Below are 27,313 nucleotides of genomic sequence, written 5' to 3'. Positions count from 1 at the left end.
ATCTTCCGCATTTAAAACTGTTATCGTTAACTGTGTTCTAATAATAATAATTGTAGTAAGAAATGGTAACACAAAAATAGTCTAGACAGATAAAACAATAATTGTTTTTTTATTATTAAAGCTTTAAATATACGATGCAAACTTATATACCTAAAAACTTAGCTTTGAGCAAAGCTTTTGTGTTCAACTTCTTCGAATTGACAAGTATCATAAGTTCGTCATCATAAATTATTTTCTCGGAATGACAAGCGCAGGTCAATTATTGTGATCGTTATAAAGCTAAGCGACTTTTTGTATTTTATCAATTTCTTCCACAATATGGCCGTTTTTATGGTAAATTCTGTTTGGATCTTGAAATTTTCTTAAAAATACATAACTAAGTTTAGTAGGACCAGTCCTATTACATAATATAAATAAAAAGGAATTGATTTGAGATTAAATTGAACTCGATTAATAATAAAATAACAACACGCAGCCGCCCCGATCTTTTCTGGTCTTGACCTGTCTGGAATATGACCGACACCTCCATACTCACTTTGTGCAAGGCGATCACTGTTTTGCTATTTTCTTTAACACCCCAAAATCTAAATTGGTAATGAACACGAAAAAGTATGTCAAACGGGACAGTTAAAGTTTTTAAAATAATATAAGTGTTCTAAATTAGAAATACTTAAAAAGTTGAAAAAAAGAAAAGGTTTTATGTAAAAGGTTATCGCTGTTTAGCTTAGTATTAATTGTGTTATTTCAAACCTCGGTACTTTGACTATAATGTATAATGTCTAGGAATAAAAATATATTTTTTTATAAAATGATTTTTTAAATAATAAAATCATTTCTCAAACGTTGCGCATTTTTATATAATACTACTTGCGAATCCATAAATATTTTGCTAAGAACTATTAGTTTAAATAAATCAGTGTGTTTACAACCATGTCTGGGCCTCAAATTTCTGTACCTATTTGTTAATCTTTTTCAATAGGCAAGTAGATTAACATCCTGTGCTTGACACACGCCGTCAACTTTTTGGGTCTAAGGTAAACCAGTTTCCTCACGATGTTTTCCTTCACGGTTGGAGCGTATGTTAAATGCACACATAGAAAGAAAGTCCATAGCTGCACAGCCGGGGGACGAACGAAACGAAAGCCACTAGGCCAACACTGCTCTTAAGTTAACTATGTATTAGATAAAATGAATTTATTTAACAAAATAAGCTACCATTAACGATTACTAAACTATACATACACATAGAAAAAAAATATTAATAACAGTATTAAAATATTTACAAAAATACAAACTATTTAATACAATATAGGAACTGACAACGGACAATTAAAAACGTCTGTTAATCTATGCAGTTCATCATATATTTCCATTCATTGTGTCATGTGCGCCCTTTGCGAGAGGTTAGTTTTTGCTTCGGGTACGAATAGTAACGGCGGTCCATGTCCCCTAACATGACCATCAGGTACCCTGAGTCCTAGGCAATAGATTGTTTTCCTTTCAACGCAATAATTTTATAGATATATTGTGTTAGTCTGTACGTTTTTAATGCATTCTTTTGCTGGATTTGATTCCAGATTATGTTGGATTGCACAAGGAAACAACTTGCTTATAAATAAAATACGTCCATTGGGTCAAAGGTCACAAGAATTGCATTTTCATTTCTCATACATTCTATTATTATCGACGTTATCAATTGACTGTTGCGTATGACGCATATGAATAGCGTTGTAAAAATCTTAACGCTCTGTTGCAACATTAGATATAGCGGTCGTATAAGTCTTTGATTTCATTAGGAAAAAGCTTTCATTGACCGGAAGTGACCGGAAGGACACTGTTCTCTGATGAAATTGTATTGTATAAAACTTTTGTAGAATAAACTCGTAATAGCACTGATCTTTAAGAAGAACTCTACAGAAGAAGTTAATAAATTTAATTAAGAACTTCCCATTAATTGTTTTAATAAAACATTATGTAATTCTATAATCATATATGTCTGTTGTAATTTATATTAGAGCTGTATTAATGAATCCTTACAAAAATTGATTAGGAAACACTTCTTAATAAGAGTAATAGTTGTGTTAGTATAAGATGTAAAAAATTAAGTTAGTTTTTTTAATGGTCTTGTCTTGTATTGTCTTTTAGGTAAAAGCCTCATCCGAATATTTTTATATTGTCTCCTGTTCTTCAATGGAGGTATAGAACTGTTAACAAGAAATGCGTCAGGCCGGCCTCTGCATATATTCATTTGTCTTTCTGTGCCTGGTATACTCGTACAACTAAGAAAGCTTCTTTCCAGTTCTTCTTGCTCGCTCTAGGCCCTTGGCCTTCTAACTAGTAGGTAGTATATGTATAATCAGAATCAATTTAACATCTTTTCTTTTGACGTTCATAAGATTACCTATATGAATAAAGTTATTTAGAGTTTAAGTTGGTTATACGTGGGTCACACTGAAAATGTTTAGTACTGGCCAGTTAGAAATATTGCAAATGAAAACTTTTTTTTTTGAATTTTAATTTAAGAACTCTTTGGTAACCTAATGTAGTATATTGCATTCATTTGTCATTTGTTTTTGTGAATTGGCGGCAAATCTAGAACTCTTGTTACACGAGAAAATTAACCTAACACGAGATTTGAATTTTCGGTCAATGATTTAATATGACTTTCGTTGTAAGCTTACTCAACAACAAAGCTATGATAGGCTGCGATTAGCATTTCTTAATGAAGCCCCATCTCGTGCCACTATTTACACGGTTTATATGGTTTAACGAGTTTAGGCGTGGACGTAGCAATCTCAATGATGAACCGCGTGAGGGACGTCCTTTAACAGTGACTACTGAAGATAACATCAGTGCTGAGTGACGCATGATAAAGGAAGATAAGAGAGAGACCTTTCAGCAGATACGTGCAAGCCTAGGCATTGGTATGAGTGAAGTTCAAAAAATATTACACGAAGATTTAAGCGTCAGGAAGCTTTGTACCAGATGGATTCCCCTTACTTTAACCGACGACCAGAAACAGCTTCGCATGGACTGGTGAATATTGCAGGACTATGGCAGGTGTCGAGATAATGAGTTATCCGCCATACAGTCTTCATCTGGCACCCTGTGAATGTCATACTACATATACCCAAGAACTAAAGATTCAATTCGAGGTGTTCGTTTTACGAGCCCTGAAGATGCGGTGAAAGCGTACGAAAATCCCATAGAAGAGAAGAATGGACCCACTGCTTATCTCAGTGGATCCATCGAATGAGACGATGTGTAGAGAGGAACGGAGACTACTTCGAAAAACAATAAAAGTATTGGCAACTTTCTACATTAAGCCGTTTTTCATTTCCCAAACATTTTCAGTGTAACCTAGGTATAATTTTGAAGCCGTGGAGAGAAACTATCTTTAGTCCGCGGTTTATATTAAACCCGACAGGGTTAAACTTAAGGAAAAAAAACATGTAATCTGTTCTTATGTAATATAGTTACTACTGAATACTTCATTCCGCCTAAGATTTATTTTTAATAAATTTATTTCGTGAATAAGGTATTTTGTTGAATAATACATATATATATAGTAATGTACAATGTACATACTATGCAAAACTATCTAAAATTATATTTAATTTATTTAAATATAACGTAAATTAGATTATAATTCTTTTGTAATAAGAATCAAATATACTGTATTTACACCTACATAGTAAAAAGAAAATGAAAACAAATTTAAAAAGTTTGGTCCCTGTCTTTTGTTCGAATATGATGATATTATACAGGTACAAATAAATGTATATAACTGTATTCTAATATTTATATGTTTTAGTTTACTGTATCGATTAGATTAAGATAGTCAAGTTATCTTTATTAGAAATTATAAATAAACTTTCAAAATATCATGGAAAGCTCCTGAGATCCATGACGGCCCATTTGTACTTAATACAACATTAGTTTTTAGTAGTTTGAATTGGCATAAATTAAGAGTCCGCATGGTCACAAGATAAAAGCTACGTAATAAGTGCGAAAATTGTGAAATTAAATAAGATTTTCATGTGTGTATTTCTTAACTAGTTTGTATCTTGTTGATACGGAAAGATTTCTTAAGACAATTGTTTTTAATGATATCTGCGATTACCAAAAAACTGGACTTGGTTTTTTAAACTGTATTAAATAGAAAAACGTTTATATTTTTATGAGACAGGACTAACAGCGCCTGTTGAAGACTGCTAAAGAACCAAGTGCTACCCGCCAATCTTGGACTTCCGCAGCTTCCGAAGGCTTGCAAATGCGTTACTGGCTTAGCCACACCACAAAAGCTATGAAAATGAAGGGTGACTTTTGGTTAAAAATATAAGTACAGGCGGTTTAGCTAGATACACTTACTTCGATATATTTTATTTTTTACCCTCAATTATATTAAGACGTTTATCAGAGGTATTTGTATTTAAACGTTCATAATAAGTTGCTTTAACAGGTATGGTTAGTTTACATTTTTATATAAAACGGGACAAACGAGCCAACGCGACGTCCATAAAGGGCAGTGATCGCAGCCCATGGACAGCCATTTTTAGTGGGTGCATTGCCGGCCTTTGAGGGAGGAGTACACTCTAACTTCACTCAATAACCAATCGATTAGTGGTGGCGATTGCACAGTTTGCTAGATCGCGAAAGAAAGTGCCTTGTGAAACGGACTCTGGAAGACTTCCAGCCATCAAGGTGATGTTGATACATTTAAAAGGCTATAAATTTGATAACTTAAGGAGAACCAAATCGCCCAAATATTAGGCTGAGTTTTGAACTGTGATCATAAGATTGTTTAGTAATAACAATAATATAAGATTTTTAGCTATGGTCCAAACTAGACGTTACGTAAGGTGAAAAAATGTCATAGAATAGAAGTATTTAATCCTAAAGTCAATAGCGTGTTATCAAATTAAACAAAAGCGACGGAGTATGTTGTTAACGGGAATTAATATATTTTTAAGAACCTTAATAACAACGCGAATGTATTCAACTGGTTATGATTGATATCTCAAAGTATCACATCACAAATGTCCACAACACATCTTTATTAATGACATTACATTTATATGTCGGGTATTGAAGTTAGTAACTTAACTAAAGTATAGGAATATCCAAATAACAAATGTACAGTTATTCCTAGAAGTTCACGGCGAAGCACCGCGATGTATCGATTGTTAGAGAATGTATGTTTATATCGTATTGTAATTACTTAATTGGGGTTGTTTTAACCAACTTTGCGTTACAATTAAGACAACGATTACCACAACAAGTGATGGGTACATCTTGATGAATTTTAAAATGTGTATTAAAAGCCAAATTAGTTAGCCTCTGTGTTCGTCGGGATAAGGTTTTTTATACGGCGAAGAGGACCAGTTCTGGACACTCAAGGTAAAGGGAATAAATGTATTACAATATTTGTTAAATAATATTTATGTGCCTAACTTAGGCACACTTTTATATAGCTCATAATAATTATAAAATTTTAATAAGTCGATTTACTACTGTAATAATATTTATGTGTTCAACATTTTATTTAGTAGCTAATCTCTTGTGAATGTAGCTTCCCTTGAAAAATATAAGAGAATCGAACTACTAGGTAAAACTAGTTCCCCATCCAAACTATTCGATTAGCGGTCCTTTCAGATAAGGACACTAATGACCATGTGCGTCAGTGTCAGAGTCATGGCGAACTTGCCCGTTTGCCCGTTCTATAAAAAATAACTTATTTCCCACACAATTATAAACAGAATTTCGACGTCGTATCTCGTATTGTCAACTCCCGTAAAACCCTTTTTTAACCTTGTATAAATAAAATAAACTTCTTGTACTAAGGATTTTTGACAGTTTTGACATTTTCGTCAATTAACAATCTATAAATCTTAACGTAGTTAATACACAAATGATAGGTAACGCCGAAAAATATTATTAGTCATTTATAAACTCAATTTAAGTACTTTTGGTTATAAAAATAAATAATAATAATAAAAGCCTTTATTATTTTTATACTAACATAAAAAACGTGAAATACTAAAAAATTAACACTAAAATAAAAAATAATAATTAATCGGCAAGCCGGTTGATTTTTGTTATACAGCTTATCCTTGGACATAGGCCTCCTCTAAGGGCTTCTAGTTTTCTCTGATTCTAGCTTTACACACATCATCTTCCCATCATTTTTTTTGTCTTTCTCGTTTTCTTTTGTTATAGCGAGGAAGCCAGTCCGTCACTTTCTTCATCCATTTATCTTTATCTTCTCTCATAATGTGTCCAGTCAATTTCCATTTAAATCTTTACATTTTTTATCATTTAACAAAGTTTATGAAACTAGCTGTAAAATAACACATTTAGGTATTTCTAAGCATTTCGTCATTAATTAATGACCTTACTAAAACGACGCTAATTACCATTTAATTACACTTAAGCATTTAGTAGAATCCAAACATTAATACACGAAATCATATATCTTAATATTTATTTTAAATATTTTTCGGAAGTAGACAAATCTTGGAACAGAACTTCGTGGAGGTGTTCCTGGTACTCTATGGCTGTGTCTTTGTATAGCTTTGTTTTCGATACATTTCAATTAAAATAAGTTCAGCTGTTTAACGAGTAGACATCTAAAGAACTTTTTAACAATAGTTATTACGAGGCTTTAACCACTCGTCTGCATACAAATACATGTAAAATAAGTTTCGTCAGCTAGTATCCTTATATTTTGTTAACTTAGTCATGTAACATATTCTAGATATCGCTTTAAGTTAATTAACTGCTGAACAATAGGAATAGCTTGAGTTTGAACTTATACCTGCCAAAGCTACAGTGCAGGGTGGGTCCGAAAGATAACTACGTATTTACGGTTTTTTATTGTTTCGATGACCTAGGTAGAAAGTTAATCATCCCTGTTCTTTAAAGTAAGGTATCCAAACCGAATATGTTCTTGCAAAGGCCATGTTGGACATCCACTGGATGAGTTACGAAATAGTTATGTCTGCAGTATGCTTCTTGGTACATTAGACATTGCCTTAATAGTGATTAGCCGTGGACTCGAATATTGGACGACCTTTATTTAAGTTTTTGGACATTATACCAGGATTGGTCATTCATATTCAACATATGCAAATTTTATGTAGATTTAATGGAAGGTTATATGAAATAAATATGTCACATATGTACTTAGGATCTAGAAGTATTTTTAATACATAATAATCATTAAAAAAAAACAAATGATACAGAATCGTTCTAAACGTTAACAACAAATACAAATTGTTAGGAATTTACAAATCCCCGACAACTATTACAATCCTTTAATAGAATTTGGTATTTCATTTTTATATATACCTACCCCACTATATATATACTATATATACTACCCACTTGAAACCTAAATGTGTATAATTGCACCATCTGAAGACACGCACTATCTCTTTTCATCATGGCGTAAATGCATTTCGACTGAACGAGACAAGAGAATAGGTGCAACAATTTTTTTAACACTCGGTAAATGGCGTGTTTTTTTTTGTTAGTAATGTTAAAGTTAGGTTAGGTTAGAGGGTTTGAATAACACAGACTGTTAGAAGCTGCATTTCGCATTCTTCAATTTCTTACTAGGACCTTTGAATTTGCCTTTCGTTTGATTAGGCATTAGTTTCACATTTAATACAAAATAAGCCTAATTATCTTCTACTATATATTATATAATATCCATTATTACCTCGATCCCTACAGTCTAGACTACAGAGTGAAGTCCAGATAAGGGATTATTTGTTTAACTTATAACATAAGAAATGTGTAAAATCTATTCATCTACAGAAAACTTTTCATATTTTTCATCATAACCTAATAATAAAATCTATAACCTACAGACTGCCGCATTATGTAACTAATTATAAATATGAAAGCGTGTTTTGCCAAGGTCAAATATCTAAACCAGCTATAATTAATAAAGCTAACTCATAAACGATCCCCTGTAACTCAAAACCTACATAAACACAAAGAAAAAGAGCAAAATAAAGTTTTAAAATCGATAAAAAGATGCCAACGTCGACGATTCGTGTTAAAAGACGAGCCAACCTACATAACGAATACATAGACAGTAAATATGTATGTATACAACATATATTTGACGTCGCAAACATCATTTACATACTATACGTTTAGCTGATAATAATAATCAGAACCACGCTTAATTAAATATTCTTGATACACAAGTTATAATATGAAACAACCCTTTAAATCGAGTATAATTACAGATGTACAATAACATTCTGAAAGCGTACGACCTTGGACATTACCTAGCTAGTTAATCATTTGTCTTATTACGTAATCAATCCGTAAATGTTATTGATTCCTTGCCCACGTTATGAACTTAACTTTAAAACATTCATAAGCCGTAGTTTTAATACAAATAACCTTCAACATACCCATAATATACTGAAAATCATGTCAAAGCGCTTGGCAAACGCAATAAGATATAGAAAAGTTGTTTCGAACAAAGAAGTGTGGTCGAGTCGAAAATAAAATATATCATGTAGTGCGGCCCAGAAGCGGATGTTATATAGCTACGTAGATAAAACCTTCCGCCGTCGCCAGCGCCCCTAGTGGTGACTGAACGAAATAAACTTCATGCTGGGTACCCTAAGCAAAACAAGTTTCGGCAGCATGCCTCGATGCTTTATTTATTCATTGCACATGTTGATGTACGCGTGCTTGTTCTGTGATTAATAAAAATATGAAAGTATGTAATAATTAATAAGTAAGCCTGTTTTCGGTGTAATTGATAGCTAATATTGTACATTAAGTTTAAAATAACTAATTAGCTTTTAACTATGTAATAATTATTTAAAATATACAGTAGCTTTTTGAATAGTGAAATTATTGACCGTAAAATAATTGGCTTTTTTAAATGTTTTTTTTAATTACTAAATTATATCCCTAATTATATCAAATTAAGATCTTTAAAATAGAGTAAGGGAAATAAAATAAACAAACAATAGACTAAAATTACTTTATTTATTATTCAAAGCACTAGAATCCTTTACTATGCGCCCATTCTTTTAAAGCATTGACATAATCCCCTTTAAATTCAATAAATTTAGCTAATTCATGAACTCTGGATTCGATATAACGATTATATCTGTTTTTCAAGTACTCTTTTAACTCATCATTCAATAACCAAATATCCCCTTCGATTTTTTTTATTTTGGAAATTTTTCGCATTCCTCTACAAGAGATATCTAAATATATGGATAATTCTTCATTTTTTGTTCTCTGAAGAAAATATGGCAAATTGCTCGCTTCCTCTTTTCGTGGAATCCAACCCGAAGGATAACAATCCTTAGGTGTTACTTTTGGGATGCCTTCAAATGGTAGAAGTCTTTCAACGTAAGACCATTCCGGCGGATTTTTTACTACTTCATACGCATACTGTTCCTGTATTCTCCTTACAAAAGGAGAGTTTCCGTAGTTTGAGTATAGTCTTTTTGAAACCTGAAAAAAAAGGAACGATACATTTTTTTGGGTAACATTGTAACCTATAAAGGGTTTTGAAAATAGGTTATGAATATCATATATAAAAATAAAAGTAAAATTAATAAAACCAACATGCAACATACAAACAATAACGATTTTTACAACCTGAAAATATTATTCTGCAAAAAAAAACACGACACAAACTTGTTTTGGCGAGTGTACGCCCATAGTTCTGTCACATGTCGCGGCCAAAACGACATTACAACGAGACGCGAGTGTAAATAATTAAATAATTACCGATATTGAATCCGGGCGTACTTTTGCACCCAAATCTGCAGTGTTGTTCAGGATCAACCCGGTTTTTCCAGCAAAAAAACGTGCAAACGCGCACTGTGAACGCCACACGGTCGCCATTTTGAATAGCGAATAGAGCGATTGCTTGCTACAAGAGCAATAAGAACTATATTATTCGTTTCGAAGGAAACATTATGGCGGACGCCTGCAGACATTTGGGCTTTTCAAAAATCGTTTTCTAAGTTTATTTGCGTGTTTTTATTGAACTTTTTCGCATATTATGGTGCATTAAGTGTTTAATTACCTTTTTATTGTGGTTTTTGGGAGTTTCGTGGAATAAAGTGTGAGTATTTAATGAGTACATAACGGAGGTGCGCCACGGGTAGGGAAATGATTTGGTGCTTTCTGTCTCTCGCCCGAGTCGACGCACACGCAGCGCTCAGCTGTAGGTGGCGTTGCGGTCATATGAACATCAAAACATGACGATTTTCATGACTTTTCCGAACATTATTTTTGCGCAGTGGACTATTCAAACGTAAATATTATTTTGTTTTTCGTATTTTCAAACATCGGCTTTATCTTTTATTGCATAAATATTAGCTACTTCTTAGTAAAAATATGTCAAAATTGTGCGCGAACTTTAGTGACTAACGTGCTTTGCTTTTGTTTATCACGTAATTAAAGCACGATTTATGGCGGATATACTTTAATTATTACAATATCTTAGATGTTTATGTTATAATGAAACTATAAATATACAGTATTGTGTGAAATTACCTTAAATTAAACATAAACTTTACTACTACTTTTAACTGCTACACACATAATTTGGAAACATTTCTGTTAATACTAAATTAACTTTTATTTCGTTTAAATTTCTTGGTAAGAGTTGTATTTAATTAATGAAATTTAATTTCAGATAAAATTATTGGGATTATGATTAAACACCAGAAGAAAAGAAGGAGCTTGTTCTTCAGATTGTTCTAGTGTGAACATTTTTAAGTAGGATTATAACAGAGATATTATATATTTTAATACAAAGGAACATACATAGACTATACTTTCTTTCATTTGTTGTATAAATCTGCACATACCAGGAGTTAAAAGTTATAGGGTTGACTACTAGTTCCCTAATGTCGGAAGAACAGGAAAGAGTTTCATTCTACATTCCAACATGAAAACTAAACAGCCTAAAGAAGAAACCGACAAGAGTATTGATGAGGATACTGTTGAGCCAAAAACTCGAGCAAGAAAGAAGGCCTCAGATTTGGAAGAAGAGAAATCAAAAGCAAGTCAGGATGAAGCTAAAATTCCTCAAGAAACTAAAAAGCCAGTGGCAAAACCTAAAGGTGTAATAAGGAAACGACCACTTGGTATCCGAAAAACTAAAAAATTGAGAAGTAAAAAGGTTCCAGTCATAAAGAAAAATGTTATCAAACAAAAAGCAAAAAGAGGAAGGAAACCATTAAAGAAGCCTGATAATTCTCAAGAGAAAGAAGCAATCCCTTTGATACCTGCTTCTGAAATTAAAAAAGAGCCAGTTGACGATACCACACCCAACTCTAGGTCATCAAGTCCTAAAACAGCAGGTCGTCGGTCCAGACTAAGCTCTGATATGCTCATGATGAAATCTGTTCTTGGAGACTCGCCTAGTAGCTTGATTCTTGGCCCCCGCACAAGCCCATATTCTATGCGGTCTGAAAGAAGTAATAGTCCTTCATTGTTTGAAGGCAAAAACTTGAGGAGCGGGAAACCCAGAAAGTTAAAGAACAATCTTTTAAATGAAGTTGTGATTAAAGAACAAAAGAAGCGGACAAGGCTCCCATCAGACTCCAAACAAGACATGCCAGATTCTTCAGAAGACTGTAAAAGATTAAAAAGGGGTCGCTCCTGCTCACGAGATGGAAGTGAAATCTCAAAATGCTCAGATATCACAGAGTCTGACATAAGCTTAAATGAAACGCTTACTGAACCTGAGAAGGAGCTCAACAAGAAAACAGATAAACCTAAGACTGAACTAGACGTAGATATTGATACTAATGTACAGATCTCAACTATTGAAAAAGTGCCTTCCCCAAATGTTGACTCCAAACCAGAAATAAAGCCTGACCCAGAACCTAGTTCCTTAGAGAAAGACAAAAGAAGATTAAGCTTAAAAAGAAGTACTTCATTAGATTCTGACAACAATAATAGTAATAGAGTTAAGATTAACAATTTAAATACAGCCGATATTGAACTCAAATTGTTTGAGACTGAAAATGATACGCTTTTAGAGGATCGTAGTAGTATTTTAAATTGTATGTCCAAGACATTTAATTCAAAGGAAGTTTCCAAAAATATAAGGAAAGCAAGAAGAGGAAAGAAGACTGCCACTACACCACGGGCCGGGGCCAATCAAGTTGGGAAAAGTTGCTCTTTAGATACTGAAATATCAGAGCCTATAGATACTGTTGACAGTTTGTCTAAGGAGATCACTGATCTCATTCACAACTTGGACCAGAACATAGACTGTGATCAGGAAAGCACAAATGAGAGTAATTCAATGGTAGTTGATCAAATGCAATCAAAATCAGTTCGTCAATTCTATGGATTATCAAAACCTTTAGGAGATAATAACAGTATTGTTAGTGAAACTCCTGCTAAAGAAAAAGAAGCCAGCATGCAAATTGCCAATGAAGGCACACCCATCAAGGATGATAGTGAAAATATAAGATTGCACTATGAAGATTCAGAAGAAAAATCTTCAGAAAGTAAGCCTGAAATAACTTACAAACGTGCAACAGTAGCTAGCATAGACAAGTTAATGGATAGACTGAAGGAGTTTGAAGAGTTTGATAAGAGAAGGAAGAGACAACAATCCGAATCCAAATCAAATGATAAGACTGTCATGGTTACAAATGACGTCGTTCTAATACCAAAGTCTGGCGCAGACATTAAGCCCTTAAAGGATATGCAACCAGAGAAATCACCAGAAAGATTTATTGAAAAAGAAAATGTTTTAAGCTGTTTCGAAAATAACTCTGCTATTTCTATAGTTAAACGGGATCAAGTTCGTCGGTCAATAGACGTCGATCTTCCGAATTCAGTTACATTAATAAAGCGAAACAGCGTCAGTGCGCGTAAAGAATCTACCAGTTCCAATCACTCAAAGGAATCAGATGCCATTAGTATATTTGAAAAATCCTTGGGCAAAGATGTGACATTGACAGAAATACGGAAATCGGTTGATAAACCGGTGCCGTCGCCACAAGTCGACTTACATCAGTTTGCAACTTTACAACCCAACAATCCTACACAAACTATAGGCGGTGTTACACTAGATTCCAGCCAAATATCTATTACACCCCGAAATGTGGAATCGAAATTAAATTGTTCTGATATTCAAATTATGAAGCGGAATTCCAGAGAGTCTATATCGCGAAAGTCGTCTGGCTCGAGCGCTGATATAGATGATAAAATGGCTACATTGGAAAAAATTAAATCACCACAACAAATCAAAAAGTTTGAAGTTTCCATCACGCCAACGCCTGTTGCTGTAAAGTCGCCTGAGGTGACGCAGCCTGTGGAAACTGAAGCATTAGCACCCCCTTTGGTGGATGTTAGGTCAACCCCTGAAAACATATCCAGTTCCGAGAGTGTTCAAGCGGAAAAAATGGAAACTGTTGACATCCCTACAGCTGTTACTGATGTAACTAAGACCATCGTGAAATCCGAAGAGAAATTTGACACAAAGCCGGCAGAGGATGTCAAAAAGCCTGAGCCTTCCGTGACCGAGAAGCCAGAAGAAGCCAAAACTGTACAACCTAACAAACCCAAAACTGAGACCTCCGTCAAAATAGAAGATCAAAAGTTATCAAAGCCGGTTACTAGAACGAAGTCGCGTAGTTCAACGGAAATGCCAGGACCTAGCAACCTCTTACATGAGACACCAGAGAGTCAAAAACGAAAGGAGAACGTGCTAAGAACGTTAGGTTTACTAACACATAAAGCTGCAAGTGAAGCTAAAGCAAAGAAACTGAAAGAAAAGGAGCTTATTTATGGGGCTAACTACAATATAATGGGGAAGGGAAAAGCTTCAAAGTCAGATTACACGGGCACCTTGAAGACTGTGATAAAATTAAACCGAGGTGATAAGAAGAGGCACAGGAGTTCCCTGAAAATGACCTTTCAGAAAAGCAAACATCGGGGCAAGCCATTAGTGGAGGTTGGAGAAGCTGGCTTTGACGACGACGCCTACTACACCATAGAGAGACGAGAGGTAACTATAGTTTTAATATTTTTAGGAGATAAACCATTAACGGGTGCATAGTATTGTCTTTTATTAATATAACTTTTACACATTTAAAGAAAACACTTTTTCAATGGATTGAAGTTATGTATTAAACTTATAATTATTATTATTACTTATAATTTTAAATATTATGTATCGGGTGCATTAACCCTCTCAATAAGAATGTGTGTCACACCTTTTCAGTTTGGTTGCAACTAACTGTTTTCGTTATTCACAAATTACAATTTATTAAATATGTAGCTTAGTATGTTATATATTTGCAAATAACATAGGGGTCCTGGGTACGGCTCCCATGACAATTATTTCTTCTGGTTTCCAGTCACAGTGGACTGCCCACCAACTTGATTAAAACAGTTCTTTCTAGATGGATAGCAATTGGTTGAAGTATATTTTGTTCACCCTTTAAATACCTATAAACTTCATTAAATCTAGGAACTTAGAAACACACTATAAACCGAAAATAGTTAATGTTTGTGCTTAATTTGCTAACAATTAAAGAGGATAGGATAATATTTATTATCCTATATTAATGAATAATATATGCATAAAGCTTTTAACCTGAGCTTTTTGAACGTGTAAAGAATAATGTTAAGATAAATCCTCCATAGTTAAATGGATAAAACTCTAGATGTGTATAAACATTTAATTCTGGGTTGGATTTGTGAAAAAATAATTTCGGGATGAAAGTTTTTCATAAAAATCTTCAGTGTAACTTAATAAAGCTTGTTGATAAGGATATTGCCGAGTTTACTTATTAGATTTAAGTTTATTTTGCTAATCTTATAGATATGTATGTTTTTATTGAGAAAAATGACAAAAAATGTTTTTGTTTTCAGGGTGTCGCAGGCGCAACATTGGACGGTGGGCACAGAAAGTCATACAGTAATAGAAGTAACAATCATGGTTTGTGGATATTAACTGATATTAATTTTGTATGTGCCAAACATTTTTGAACAGCAAATGTTGATAAAATAAAATTGTTTGGCCCATTATATGTAAATAGCATGTTTAAAAATAATGAATCTAACTGATGCGCGATTTCAAATTACAATTGAGGTATTTACAGACGCTTAATCAATTAAAATAAGTATTACTATAAAACACTTAGCAGCGTAATGTATATTTCACAGCCAACTAGCTATTCAATTAACAGCTTAGCTGTTTAACTAACGGCCTGAAAGATATTCAGCCGTAGCGTTTGTTACAACATTTCATAAACTGGATGGCTAATGCTTACGCCATTATTACGATACAGTAATTATTTGGCATAAATAAAGATGAAATTTGATATTAAAGAATATTTCTTTTAAAATTAAATAGCTTAAGTCAAATTCACATTATTATTGACACTACACTCTTCCATTTTGGAAAACACCATCAAAGTAGTGGTTTGCCGACGCTATATTGACAGTTTCGTATTGAGTTTGAGAGTGGCAGAAAGTGAAACTAAACTTAAATTAACAGTCAACAGGCTAGGCAAGTAATGAAACGTCATTGATCCAAGTCATTTGCGTAGCTGTTTGATCAAATGGCAGAATATCATTAGTTAAACGGCTAGGCTGCTAATTGAACGACTTAATAGTTGGCTGCGACATATATACAATACGTGTAGCAAACTATACCAAATGTATAATAAATAGATTGACAATATAATCGAAATTAAGTAAAAAAAGTCTAATAATTTTTGTTCAAGCACCTTTGAGAGTCAAAATTACAAGTTAAACTTATTTAAAAAAATGGCTCAAGTTGCTCCTTTCAATGGCGGTTTCATATGGTGGAGAATGATCAAGAAACTCCACAAAGAGTCCTCCATAAAATCTATTTAAGACTAAGCTTAAATAGATTTTACAATATTTTGTATACATTGATTTGATAATTATGCGAAGCTAAATGTATTTGTTCTTTACCACAGAATTATAAACCAACCGGTATAAAATTTCTGGTTTGAGGCCAATAGCGAAAATATGAAAGCTAAATTTATAAATTCTAATTGAATATTTGTGTTGTATCGCCTTCGAACTCAGCCATACCACTAAAGGAAGCTGTGATATATGACGTTTAGAAGATTCCTTGATACTTTTGTTTTTGCAAATAACATGTTATTTTGATTAACATTCGTTATCTAACACCAACTAACCAATTTATGGCATCTGGTGATGGCTTTTAATCGTTTTGTTCTACTATATTACTATAATTGGAATTCCCTTTGTAATAAATAAATTCTGATAAAATTCATCATTAATTAATATACTTTTTTTGTAATCAAATTAAAGGCACATTATTCGCGTAGTTAGTTTACGTTATCCTCCTCTTTATTTATTATTTCGTAATCCTAGGTGTAACATAAATTATACACAACACAAAACAATTACATATACTAAACATATAGACAATGATGGAATACATAATACATACAGATTTCATTTATTACGACCTTGGTTGAAGCGACCATTTAGCTATAACGACTTTAAATCTATCCCTTGAATATAAAGAATAATTTAGTACAAAATTTATCTAGCTATCACGAGTTTGGATGTAACGCCGAGTTCGGGTGTAGCGACTGGTTTTAATGAATAATTTGTAACAAATACCTAGATATCCCGTGCAGATATTGCGACCGGAGTTAACCGCTCAAGACACAAAGATTTATTTCTTTCGCGACGCTTCTTATTTTTCGTTTATATTCACACAGACGGTCAGCAACTGTTACCTTTACCTTTTGTTTATAGATATCACCTAAGTAGGTAGGCAAGCGTTTACGTTTGGAGTAAAATTTATGGGACAGTTTCAAAGTGATTTTCTGAGTAGCAACAGGGTAAAGTAAAGTTTTGAATAAGAATGTCTATAAGACGCACATTCACTATTAAAGAAAAGGCGGAAATTATATCAAAATTGAAAAACTGTGAAAATGCTGATTTGTGCAAAGAATACAAAGTTTCCCATTCAACAATATCTACAATGTGGAAAAACCGTGATAAAACATTGGAATGCTTTGATTCCAAATCCTTAAAAATTAAGAAAATCCGCAAGCCGACGCATCAACATGTTGAAAATGCCCTTCTAATGGTGGTTCAAAGCCCAAAGAAGCCAAAACGTACATTTGATCAGTCGTCTGCTTCAAGAAAAGGCTAATCATTTTCCCAGACTATTTGGAAAAATGTGTTTTGAGTGTTCGGAATGCCGGATATAACGATTACGTCAACGATACGATATTTTAGGCAGAGTTTGTGGAGGAGAAGCCGTTAGTGTATCGTAAAGTGACTGACAACTGGATTGAAGCTGTTGTCCCATCACATACGACGCCAGATGAGAGAAATGAGGAGGAAGAAGATTGCAAGGAAGGTGAGATTCCTACAGCTGAGGATGTGTTAGGTGTTGTCACAAAGCTTAGAAGATACTGAAGAAGTATTGAAAATATGATACACAGCGTACACTAGCACAAAAATTGAAACAAACTAATATCACAGAATTTGTTTAATCTACCAGTGAATAACTGTGTGCAAATGTTTACAATAATAAATTAATATAAACACATGTACGTGTCTTTAACGACTTCCGGATATAATGACGAAGTTAGAGTGGTTCATCGTCGTTACACGTGAAATTTACTGATTATACAAAATGGTTCAAATATTTACGAAAGGATACGTTATACTTAGTCGGATGTGTGTGATGGTATGTGGGTTGTGCTCATGATGCAGGTTATATAGCGCTATAGCTATATATATATATTCTGAATACTCAACACAAGTGAAGGCTTAATTACTGGTCGTTGTATGTTATATGTTATATATATGATATTTAATTATAGATATCCCATTGATCTTAAATAATATACTTTTAGATTTTACGCTAGCATTCGACAGGATTGCATTAAAAAATCTATTCGGACTTTTGAGTTTTCACAAGAAGCTTAGGCCGTTTTGAATTACTATCTGAATGAGTATATATAATTGCGGCCTAATGCTCACGAATACTTGACATTTAGTTTTATAATAAAGGATATTCAATAAGTTTAAGGCGAACTTTGTGTCACCTACATATATTTGTGTCAAAACTTAAATACGGTCTGTATTATTGTAAAGAGATCGTAATAATAACAACAGCTACGAAACACAAATATTTGAATATATCTATAAATATATGACAACCAAGTGACAGTTCTTGTTTCCCTGAACTTCAACAAATATTTCAAGATAAATCTAGCTAAATCGGTCGAGTTCTAGCGAGGCAAACGAACAGTAATTGGCTTATATATATATATATATATATACATCTTCCGGTATTTTTGCAATTGTGGCCAGCTATATCCTGCCATATGAATATATTAGTTTTTGATTTCAGTCTAAATGATAATTATAAATTTAAAAATCCCCTGTTAAATAAGTGTATTCCTTTAGGTTAATAGCTATTAACCTCTTTAGACACAGAAGCGGCACCCGAACCTGATCCGAAGGAGACCGTTAATCTGGTTATCCCGGAGAAGGCGTCTTCATTCAGCATCCATCCAGGACGACTGTGTATGGACCAGTGCTTCTATTGTGGTGGAAAATTCGGACTGTTCGACACGCCCTGTCACATCGCACAGATGAAGAGTAGCGAGAGGCAGAAAAAAGTGCTTGATAGTAAGTTTATAATGAACCTCCTCATTTATACTATAAAAAAGTACTCTTTTGTCTCTTTCTATCAAACGTGTGTTGACGCTCAGATGGAAAGACATGAGTAATATACTTGTAGTTAAAATTATCAGACGATTCATAAATTAGATTATAGCCCCCATAAATTAGATTATTACCCCTAATTAAAGGATAATTAGGGGTCATTCAAGAATTACGTAAACAGATTTACTGCAATTTATCCCCTCCCCCCCCCCCTCATGTCAGCACAGCTCTCAAAAAATAATAGTACATAAACGTACTATTTTTGTTGTTGGAATCCTCGAAAATAAATTTCGTTGAAGACAGTACAATGTGTAGGTATTATATGTAAAAAAAAGTTAATAATTACTGTTGACGTAATCACCAAATAAGAAAATCAAAGACACCCACCATTACCCAACTGCCTACGTAATACTAATAATAGGTACTTGAACGGCCCCTTCGAGAAAACAAAATTGCGAAATTTTTGTTTCTATGCTTAACAAGTCACATATTTTCCATAGACGAAGAGAAGTTGACAATTGACAGTTGTCTATGTGACGCGTGCTATCGTCATGTTGACCGCAGAGCCAACTGCCCATCATACAGGAAGCGGCCCATGGTCAAACAATTAGATGTACCGCAGCCACCCTCCCCGCCTAATACTGCGTAAGTTAAATTGATACTGTTTTATTCCTGGACTTCAAAAAAGGTGATTATACGTATATAGATACATGTCTACGAAATTCTCGGTAAAAAAAAATTGCAAATCCATCAAAATCAGAATTTGAAGACATTGTTTTAATTACTACATATTTTACTATAGAACATAAACTTTGCAGAGGTACTGATAAGCCCGTAAGCCCCCCACTGGAAGAAGAGATTGAAGAGGAACCCTCAGAGGCTCGGAAAACACTGGACACCTGTCACACGAGTGGGTGTGTCTTAGATGCAGAGCATTGCTTACGACGCAAGTGGCTTATTAAGATGAGATCCAGTGTTGATAAGGTGGTGAGTACATTATGTATATTTTGTTTATTATAAATCTCTAACTGGGATATAATAATTATTTATTTATTTACACTTCGTTATGATATACAAATTTTTATACATATAGAAAACAACAAAAAAACCAGGTTACGTATAAGTCATTAGACAACAGGTGGCAGACCAGACTACATTAATTCTATAATAAAAATTCAGTAAAGTGAAATCTAAAGAAAAAAATATAAATAATAATATATATCAACAAAAACGTAAAAGCTCAACAAGTAGTAAACTAATTACGAGGCAAAAGAAAAATGATCGAAAAGATTTTTAAATAAATTTAAAGATTGATGTCGTCTGATATCAATTGGTAGGGAATTCGATTATTAATTATTAACTAAATTTCATTTAGTGAAATTATTGACTATTTATTTTAAGATCTATCTATCTATACTAGTATTTGCGTGTTGTTCCCACGCACTTAGCGTGCTCCTATTTCACCACGCCTCCTGCTGATGTCATGTGGAACATGGTGTAATGGTTGCAGCTCCTGACATACATTGTGTAAAACAAAAAACTTGGCGATTAAAAAGAGTGGTAGAGAGTTAATTGCCAGTTCTTCTCTTCCGTTCTACGTTCTTCGTATCCTTGATTTGAGAACAGGCAGTAAATGTAAAATTAGAAGCATTTAATGTATATTTATTTTTTGTTATACCTATATGAATAAATGATTTTTGACTTTGAGTATTAGGAAAGTTTATTTTTCTTCATTGTTTTCCATTTCATCTGACAGAAGGTAGACTAATTTATAAGAATTCTGTTAGCAATAGTTTTAACCGTAAGGCAAAAGTTGAAGTTTTAAATTTTTGTGTTTCTAAATTTTGTAAATAAATTTAAAAAGCTTTTATTGTCCGTTGGCAAACTTTTAAAAATAAATATAGATTATTCCTATCTTCTCTTTCTATCGAATTGTATGCTGTGATTAAAAATACAGTTAAAACGACGTGTACTAACATAATAATAAATTTATATTAATTCTTTTTAGCTTAAGCTAGACAGAGACTACCCCGGACTGCACACGATACCATTATGCGACAAGCATTACCGAGTTCTAGAACCGCTGATGGCTTGTGTCCTGTGCCGTCGGCGGCTGACCAAACACCACTATTTACATTTCATATATGATGTAAGTTATTTGTTCAGTACTATTATGTACAAATTCTTATCAATATACTGTGGAGTCTCGATAACTCGAATGTCATAGGAACGGGTTAACGAGTAACGACTAAACAAAAACTTCGAGATACATATCATTTAACTGCTGAAATTCCGATTTATAAGCGTATTTTTTGGATTTGTGGAGTCTAATTTGAATAAAAATTCAACTTTAGTTAAGCAGTACATATTTTTTTATGTATGTATTCATTCATTGCACGTGTACAAGATAATTACAATATATTAAAAGCCCCGAACCCGAACATACGTTTTGGATTTTATTGCTATTATTTCGTCGAATTCAAAGACGTCATTATGTCTTACGGATTTGATTTTATTTGATTATCAATATTTCGTAGGGAAATAACATTTTGTTCGAGTTACAAAATTTATATAATTCGAGATAACGCGGTTCAGCGGAAGGGAGTGACAATTTTTTTCGACTTAACAAGGTTCGAGTTATTGAGATTCCACTGTATAATACTTGTTTAATATTATATATTACTAGCCTACTCGGCAAACGTCGTTTTGCCATGTATATTATTTCCAGGAAACATTTTTTTTAGTTCAACTAAAAATAGGGATTGATCATAGAGGGGTGACAATTAAGGGTTGTATATGTATATATAAATACAAAAATACAGTATTTTTGTATAATAAAAATAAATTTTGTGGTGGAGACCCTTTATCACTTTGGGGTTTGAAAGATAGATAGTAGCCGATTCTCAGACTTATTGAATATGCATAAAAAAATTATAAAAAAAACGTTTCCCTTTGCTTTTGTCGACCTATAATTCTAATACCAACAGAAAACACTAAATAGGCATATCAGAAGTCGGCTGTTAGGAGATAACTTTTTAGAAGACGAAACGCGGAAAGTTTCTTAGAAAGATTTCTTTAAAGGCTAAACATGTTTGCTAGTTTCCGGCCTTTCGACTTAAATTAGACTTGTAAATGTTCCAGGGCTACACAGACTTGAACCCTATGCTAAAAGAAGCGGGGATTCCCGTACAGTTTACCGAAAGACCAGTTCTTTGTAAGTTGTGTCGGTATTACTGCACTTTGCTACAACGGCCCGGCTATAAAGATAACCAGGCCAGAGCTTATAGACGGAAGTAAGTATTTTAACTTATTTATGTATATGTTTACACATACCTAAAAAATCCTATAAAATTATTGATATTTTGTGTTGCAGGCCTAATTCATGTTTTGAATTTCAGATTGCTTGAGATCTACGATATAGACATACCACCCGAGTTGAAACAACAGACCGAAGATAACTCGGCATTAGAAGACTGCAACAATGTTGCCAACAGGCAGAAAAAGAAACCCAAAATAAAGATAAAACAACGCAAATCCACAGAACCAGAAACAAGTGAATCGTCCGAAAGAACAACAGAAAGCTCCCCAGAAAAAGAGAAGTTAGTGGAAGAAACAGAACCGCATAAGAATACTCATTTAGAGGAAGATATAGAGAGCCTCATATCCTCCAATAAGATACCAGTTCCCGGAGCGAAGCCACCCGAATCGGCCCAAAGTGACTGCTCCGAATCAGAAATGGCCGTGGACGAGACTCAACTGATAGGCGTGGACAAGCAAACAGAATTACGATACCTGCTACAGAAACAAAACAATCCAGCGCGGTTCCAAAAATTAAATCTCACACAGAAAAGCCGGAATATACTCAAAGTACAGAACGTTGGTATACAAAAAGTTGGACAACAGCACAGAATTGCCGATAAAAATGTTAAGAGGGTACAGAAGCTGGGTCAGATTGTCGCGCACAAGGAGAAACCCAAGAAAGAGACTGAAATAGAAGAGTTCGAGACGGACAAGTCAGAGGACGTAATCAAAAACATTTCCCTAAACGACGAATGTACGATCGAGACTATACCAAACAAACGACCGGCCGATATCAATACATTGAAGAACAAGTGGCAGTTGTCAGAAAGCTTCAGCCAAGTCAAGAAGAACCTCAGCGAGCTGTCCAAAAAGATCGACAAAGATCCGAAGAAGCCCACAGAATCCAAATACTCGAATCCGGTTAAGAGACTGGAAACAAATCCATCCATATCTGTACGAGAATTATTCCCTGGCGAAGAAGAAATGAACCTTCAGTGCAATGTGGAATTTAATAACGTGAAGGGGGTCACTCCGGCGGGCTGGGAAAAGTGTAATTCGCTCATACAATTCGATGTGGAAACGAAAAAGTTGTGGAACGAACTACAGAGGCCCTACGGCAACCAATCGAGTTTCCTGCGACATCTGATCTTGTTGGAAAAGTACTTCAGGAGTGGGGACCTGATCTTATCGCATAATGCATCTCCTCACGCCGCCAACTACAATAATTCCATGCAAAAACGCTTGAAGGCGTACGATAATGTTGCGACTCCAGCCGAAACACCGAAAACGTCCAGCCTCATCGAATTCCGGAAGAAGCCGTCGGTGAACGGAAAGAGTTTGCTGAAATCGAGCCAAAACCCTGAAAAGAAATTCATGCCGCCTCCAGATTTTACAAAGCCTTCCCCCAAATCGAAAAAAACTAAACAGTTGCCCCCGGAGCTGATAGCTATTAACACACCCAATGCTCAAGGAAGGAAGGCCATACAAAATGTATTGCACAACATTCAACAGCTGGTCAAGGGCGTGTCGGCCTCGGACCCCACGGAAGTGGCCGCTGCCCCTTTGCCCCCACCGAAGTTTGAGCCCCCAAAAGAAAAGAAGGAACCCCCTAAAGAGCAGAAAGAAAAACCAAAGGAACCGAAAGAAAAGAAAGAGCCTAAGAAACCAAAATCTAATAACAAGGGTTGGAGACCTACACTGATGCCGATAACTCAGGTAATATGTTTTAACTATGTGGCTCGTCATCGAAACATATTGCAACTCAATAATATATGCAAATTCAATTTTTTTTTAAATATATATCTAAAATAATAAATTCCTCTGTATTCCAGGAGAACGTGGCAAAGATCGCTCGAGAGCCGCTCAAAACGGCCGTAGACGGTCACAGCTTGCCAAGTTTGGTGCAAGTTATATCATCGGGGAACCGGTACCACATATCCTTCGAGGACTACAACAAAATGTGTCTCATCCGGAAAGAGAGACAGCAACGGCTTCACGAGAAGAAGGCCACTAAACCCTCAACCGAGGAGACCTCGGTGGTCACCGAAGTCCAGACCTCCGCAATGCTCGGGAACGGAGGCACGGTGGTTCAAAACATAACCACCGAGAAGGACGAGACGACTGACGTCCAACTGACGACGAACGCCGCCACGATACTTAAGAACGTCGGTCTCAAAAACATCACCATCGCCCCGATCCCGCCTAAAACGTCCACTATGACGTCACAAACCCTGTCTCTAGTGACGTCACAGCCCCTCTCCGCGGTGACGCCACATATTGTGACCAATACCGTGAAGCCGCTGACGGCGGTCGACAACTCGAAGTCACTCCCCAAAATACCGAAATCCCTAACCGTGATCCCGCAGGTCGTCCCGCAAATAGTTCCGGTCGTCACGACCGCCCCGTCCCAGACTGACAGTAGACCATAACGAAACCTGTACTTTTTGGTTGTATAACAACCGGACGCGGCAAAACCGTTGTGGATTGTGAAAAAGTGATAGTGAATAGTGAAACTATAGTGAAGTTAGTGGTTTTGTTCGCGTGTGACGATTGAACGCAATAGTGAGAGCCAAGAAGCCTTATTTGTAAATATTAATAACGAGCTGTGAATACGCCGCCGCAAATGGTATGAAGTCTATTATTTATTTCACATCGACAATTTTTGTAGCGACCATTGACTATACATTCTGAATCATTGTGTAATTTTTAATCAAAATGAGTCATTATCTCTTGACGAAACATAATATTTGGTATAAATATAAAAATCGCCTCTAGTTTAATAAGATTTTGACATTCAAAATTGTCTAGTCAGGATCAAAAATGCATTTATAATTTATTTTCATAAAAAAAATTCATCAGCTTCATATCATTTGCGTAATAGACAATTATGTAGTGGATTGTTTTGAAATTATTATATTCTCACTGTAGTAAAAGACATTTCAAATTAGGTTTAGTTAGCTCCATTTTAGTTCCTTGAAATGTACCGGCTTGTTTTTTTATATTGACACAAAAACACCGATCTTACATAGATACATATTTTATTTGACATATGTCAAAATAACGGAATATTCATAAACTGCAATATATGCAGTGTATATAAGGGTACTATGTATAAATAATTGAAAATTTATGTACAAATTTGCTCAATGTCATCTTTTTGGCATGTTTCGATGCAATCAGGCCTTCCTTATGATAACGTAGCGGTGTAATGACTTCAAAACAATCAATGAGTATAATAATAATTATGAATATATCACTCAAAACATATTTTTCCATGTTATCATAATAATTAATGTTTCATAGAAACTAATACATGTATCACTTAGTTAAGCGCACTGATCAACCAAATTGCATGGTACCATGTCATCACCGCCCAAAGGCGGAAAGCCCTAGATGGTCTACTGTTTCGGGATTAAATTAATGCACCGGAATGTGTCTCTAGTATGAATTTTCTATGTTATTGTTGAATTTGTTCCCATACAACTGCTCTCAAAGTATTTTTGAGTAAACACCCAGAAGCAAAAGCTACTAGTGAGCTAGATTATTTAGGGCGCCATAGTTGTACCGTGTTATTCGACAATATTCACCTAACATAAAACCCCGACCAAATATTTTCGAAATGTCAGTACATAAAATTTTTAATAGTGCCTGTTTGTCTGAACATTGTAAATATTACTCATGGTTGATTCTAAGTAAATGCGTTATAATATTGTTGAATATGGATATAATAGTATTTTATTTTGGTTCTATATATTAGAGTATGGTCCAAGTTTACATTTAGGTGTTACAGGTGTGGTAGGGGGTTGCTTACACGTCACTTGTGACTAATTCTTTCCATTTTTGCGATGTATTGATAAACGGTTGCTCAATGTGTTCGTTGTATACATACAAATCTTGTCATATTTTCTCACACTACAATGAATATAACCACTGTTTTTTTTTATTTCGATTTTCGTGTGTAATTCCCTCTTTATCGATGATATAATTATGTGTCTTTGGCTCCTTTATAGCAGCCCGAATGTTATATTCCTTATACACAGCTTAAAATAGAATTTACAACTATTTGTAAATATTTCTTTAAATAAGTACCTATTTTCGGGTTTAGTTAATCTATTTTATATCTATGAACTTGAATTCAGTTGTATCCTAAGCATGAATGGTGTTCATTACGAGCGCAGTTTCAACTTTAGTTTTTGTTTTGGACACGTATTGCAAAACGTATCAAGTCTTGAGCACTGTCAAAAGTGTCACTTGTAGTTATTTTGACAGATCTCGAAACTGGAATAAAGTTTGATTCACGTTCTGTATACGGCTGGTAGAAATGTAAATATTCTGAAGTAAGCAATCACCCTAACACGTAAAAATTGTTATATAACTATTTTAGTATTTGGAAGTTTGATAATCTGTACTCAGAACAAAATGGCTGCCACCGCCCAATGTTTAGTTTCTTCCAAAGATAGCTTTTTAGTTTACAATATTGTATTTTGGTTTAGTTTCTACAGTCAGGCCGGTTGTTCCGCGCCCGAGGTATGAATTTGTGTAATAAACATATCCTTATCTCATGATTTCTTGTTTTTTTAACTTACCTATCGATAATTAGTTAAAATAGCCTAAATGCGACGTCTATCAACATCCTTAATGTCGCAAACAAACATTTATTTAACAGGGAATAAAAAGATTTTAAAGAAGAAAGATGATAAAACTTTTATTGTCATATACTATAAAATATTATTCAAAATGGCGGCGTTGGAATTTGGCGTTTTTCGTATTGGCCGCTTTGACCTCATATATCTCCTCTTTGGTTAAGAATTCCAAATTCAATTTTTACAGCTATATGTGCATTTGTTTTTCGAAAACAAATCAAACAAAACAAAAACATTTAATTTTCCCGCTTTATTTGTTTTCTTAGCGTCACTATAAAATGGAAAACATAAGTGCCGCAGACACGGCTCGAAGGTTTAATGATGTATATGGCGGCGGTGTCGACAAAGGAAACACTGCGTTTTTGGTTCCAATGTTTTCGTTCTGGAAATTTCGACCTGCAGATCAAGTCCCGTTGCTGGTCAATCGCTCTAGGCCACTGCTGTGCGACAACGATAGACCACAGTCTGCACAACAGACTGCTACCAAATTGGTGGACCTTCAATTGGAATGTCTAAGACCTCCACTGTACTTCCCGGACCTTGCTCCAACAGATTACTATTTTTTCTCGAAATTTAGTTCTTGCAAGGTAAATATCCAATTCTGGGGCAGTCGAAACCGCATGGTTTTTTTTTTATAGAAGGGG

The 27,313-nt window shown here is 34.5% G+C and overlaps 2 protein-coding genes across 4 annotated transcripts; one reads left to right on the top strand and one right to left on the bottom strand.

The window, feature by feature from the left end:
- Nucleotides 1-9,002: 9,002 nt before the first annotated feature.
- On the bottom strand, nucleotides 9,003-9,922 carry LOC123714598 (probable 39S ribosomal protein L49, mitochondrial). The gene is made up of 2 exons (XM_045668942.1): nucleotides 9,778-9,922; nucleotides 9,003-9,498 (listed from the first exon to the last, which is right to left on the bottom strand). The coding sequence occupies exons 1-2, from the start codon at nucleotides 9,892-9,894 to the stop codon at nucleotides 9,037-9,039; spliced, it is 579 nt and encodes a 192-aa protein (XP_045524898.1). The 5' UTR covers nucleotides 9,895-9,922; the 3' UTR covers nucleotides 9,003-9,036.
- LOC123714586 lies at nucleotides 9,918-26,591 on the top strand. Of its 3 annotated transcripts, none has more exons than XM_045668929.1 (10): nucleotides 9,918-10,117; nucleotides 10,694-14,032; nucleotides 14,902-14,926; nucleotides 18,490-18,690; nucleotides 19,227-19,371; nucleotides 19,545-19,713; nucleotides 20,735-20,875; nucleotides 21,868-22,019; nucleotides 22,125-23,742; nucleotides 23,859-26,591. In XM_045668929.1, exons 2-10 carry the CDS (start codon nucleotides 10,949-10,951, stop codon nucleotides 24,453-24,455), a joined length of 6,132 nt encoding a protein of 2,043 aa, XP_045524885.1. In that variant the 5' UTR covers nucleotides 9,918-10,117; nucleotides 10,694-10,948; the 3' UTR covers nucleotides 24,456-26,591. The 3 variants fall into 3 exon arrangements, with proteins under 3 accessions (XP_045524885.1, XP_045524866.1, XP_045524875.1); XM_045668910.1 differs by having other exon boundaries at nucleotides 14,902-14,968; XM_045668919.1 differs by lacking the exon at nucleotides 9,918-10,117 and adding an exon at nucleotides 10,125-10,309 and having other exon boundaries at nucleotides 14,902-14,968.
- The last annotated feature ends 722 nt before the right edge of the window (nucleotides 26,592-27,313 follow it).

Source organism: Pieris brassicae, chromosome 1 (assembly GCF_905147105.1).
Source record: "Pieris brassicae chromosome 1, ilPieBrab1.1, whole genome shotgun sequence".
Classification (NCBI taxonomy): domain Eukaryota; kingdom Metazoa; phylum Arthropoda; class Insecta; order Lepidoptera; family Pieridae; genus Pieris; species Pieris brassicae.
Note: the sequence above shows the minus strand (reverse complement) of the source record. Positions and strands in the feature narration are given on the sequence as shown.

Bases quoted from the DNA above. Each gene is read 5' to 3' on its own strand.
- LOC123714598 (XM_045668942.1), bottom strand. From the start codon at position 9,894: ATGGCGACCGTGTGGCGTTCACAGTGCGCGTTTGCACGTTTTTTTGCT. The intron at 9,499-9,777 runs GTAATTATTTAA...CTTTTTTTTCAG, and splicing joins TACGCCCGGATTCAATATCG to GTTTCAAAAAGACTATACTC.
- LOC123714586 (XM_045668910.1), top strand. From the start codon at position 10,949: ATGAAAACTAAACAGCCTAAAGAAGAAACCGACAAGAGTATTGATGAG. The intron at 14,969-18,489 runs GTTTGTGGATAT...TAACCTCTTTAG, and splicing joins TAATAGAAGTAACAATCATG to ACACAGAAGCGGCACCCGAA. The intron at 22,020-22,124 runs GTAAGTATTTTA...TTTGAATTTCAG, and splicing joins GCCAGAGCTTATAGACGGAA to ATTGCTTGAGATCTACGATA.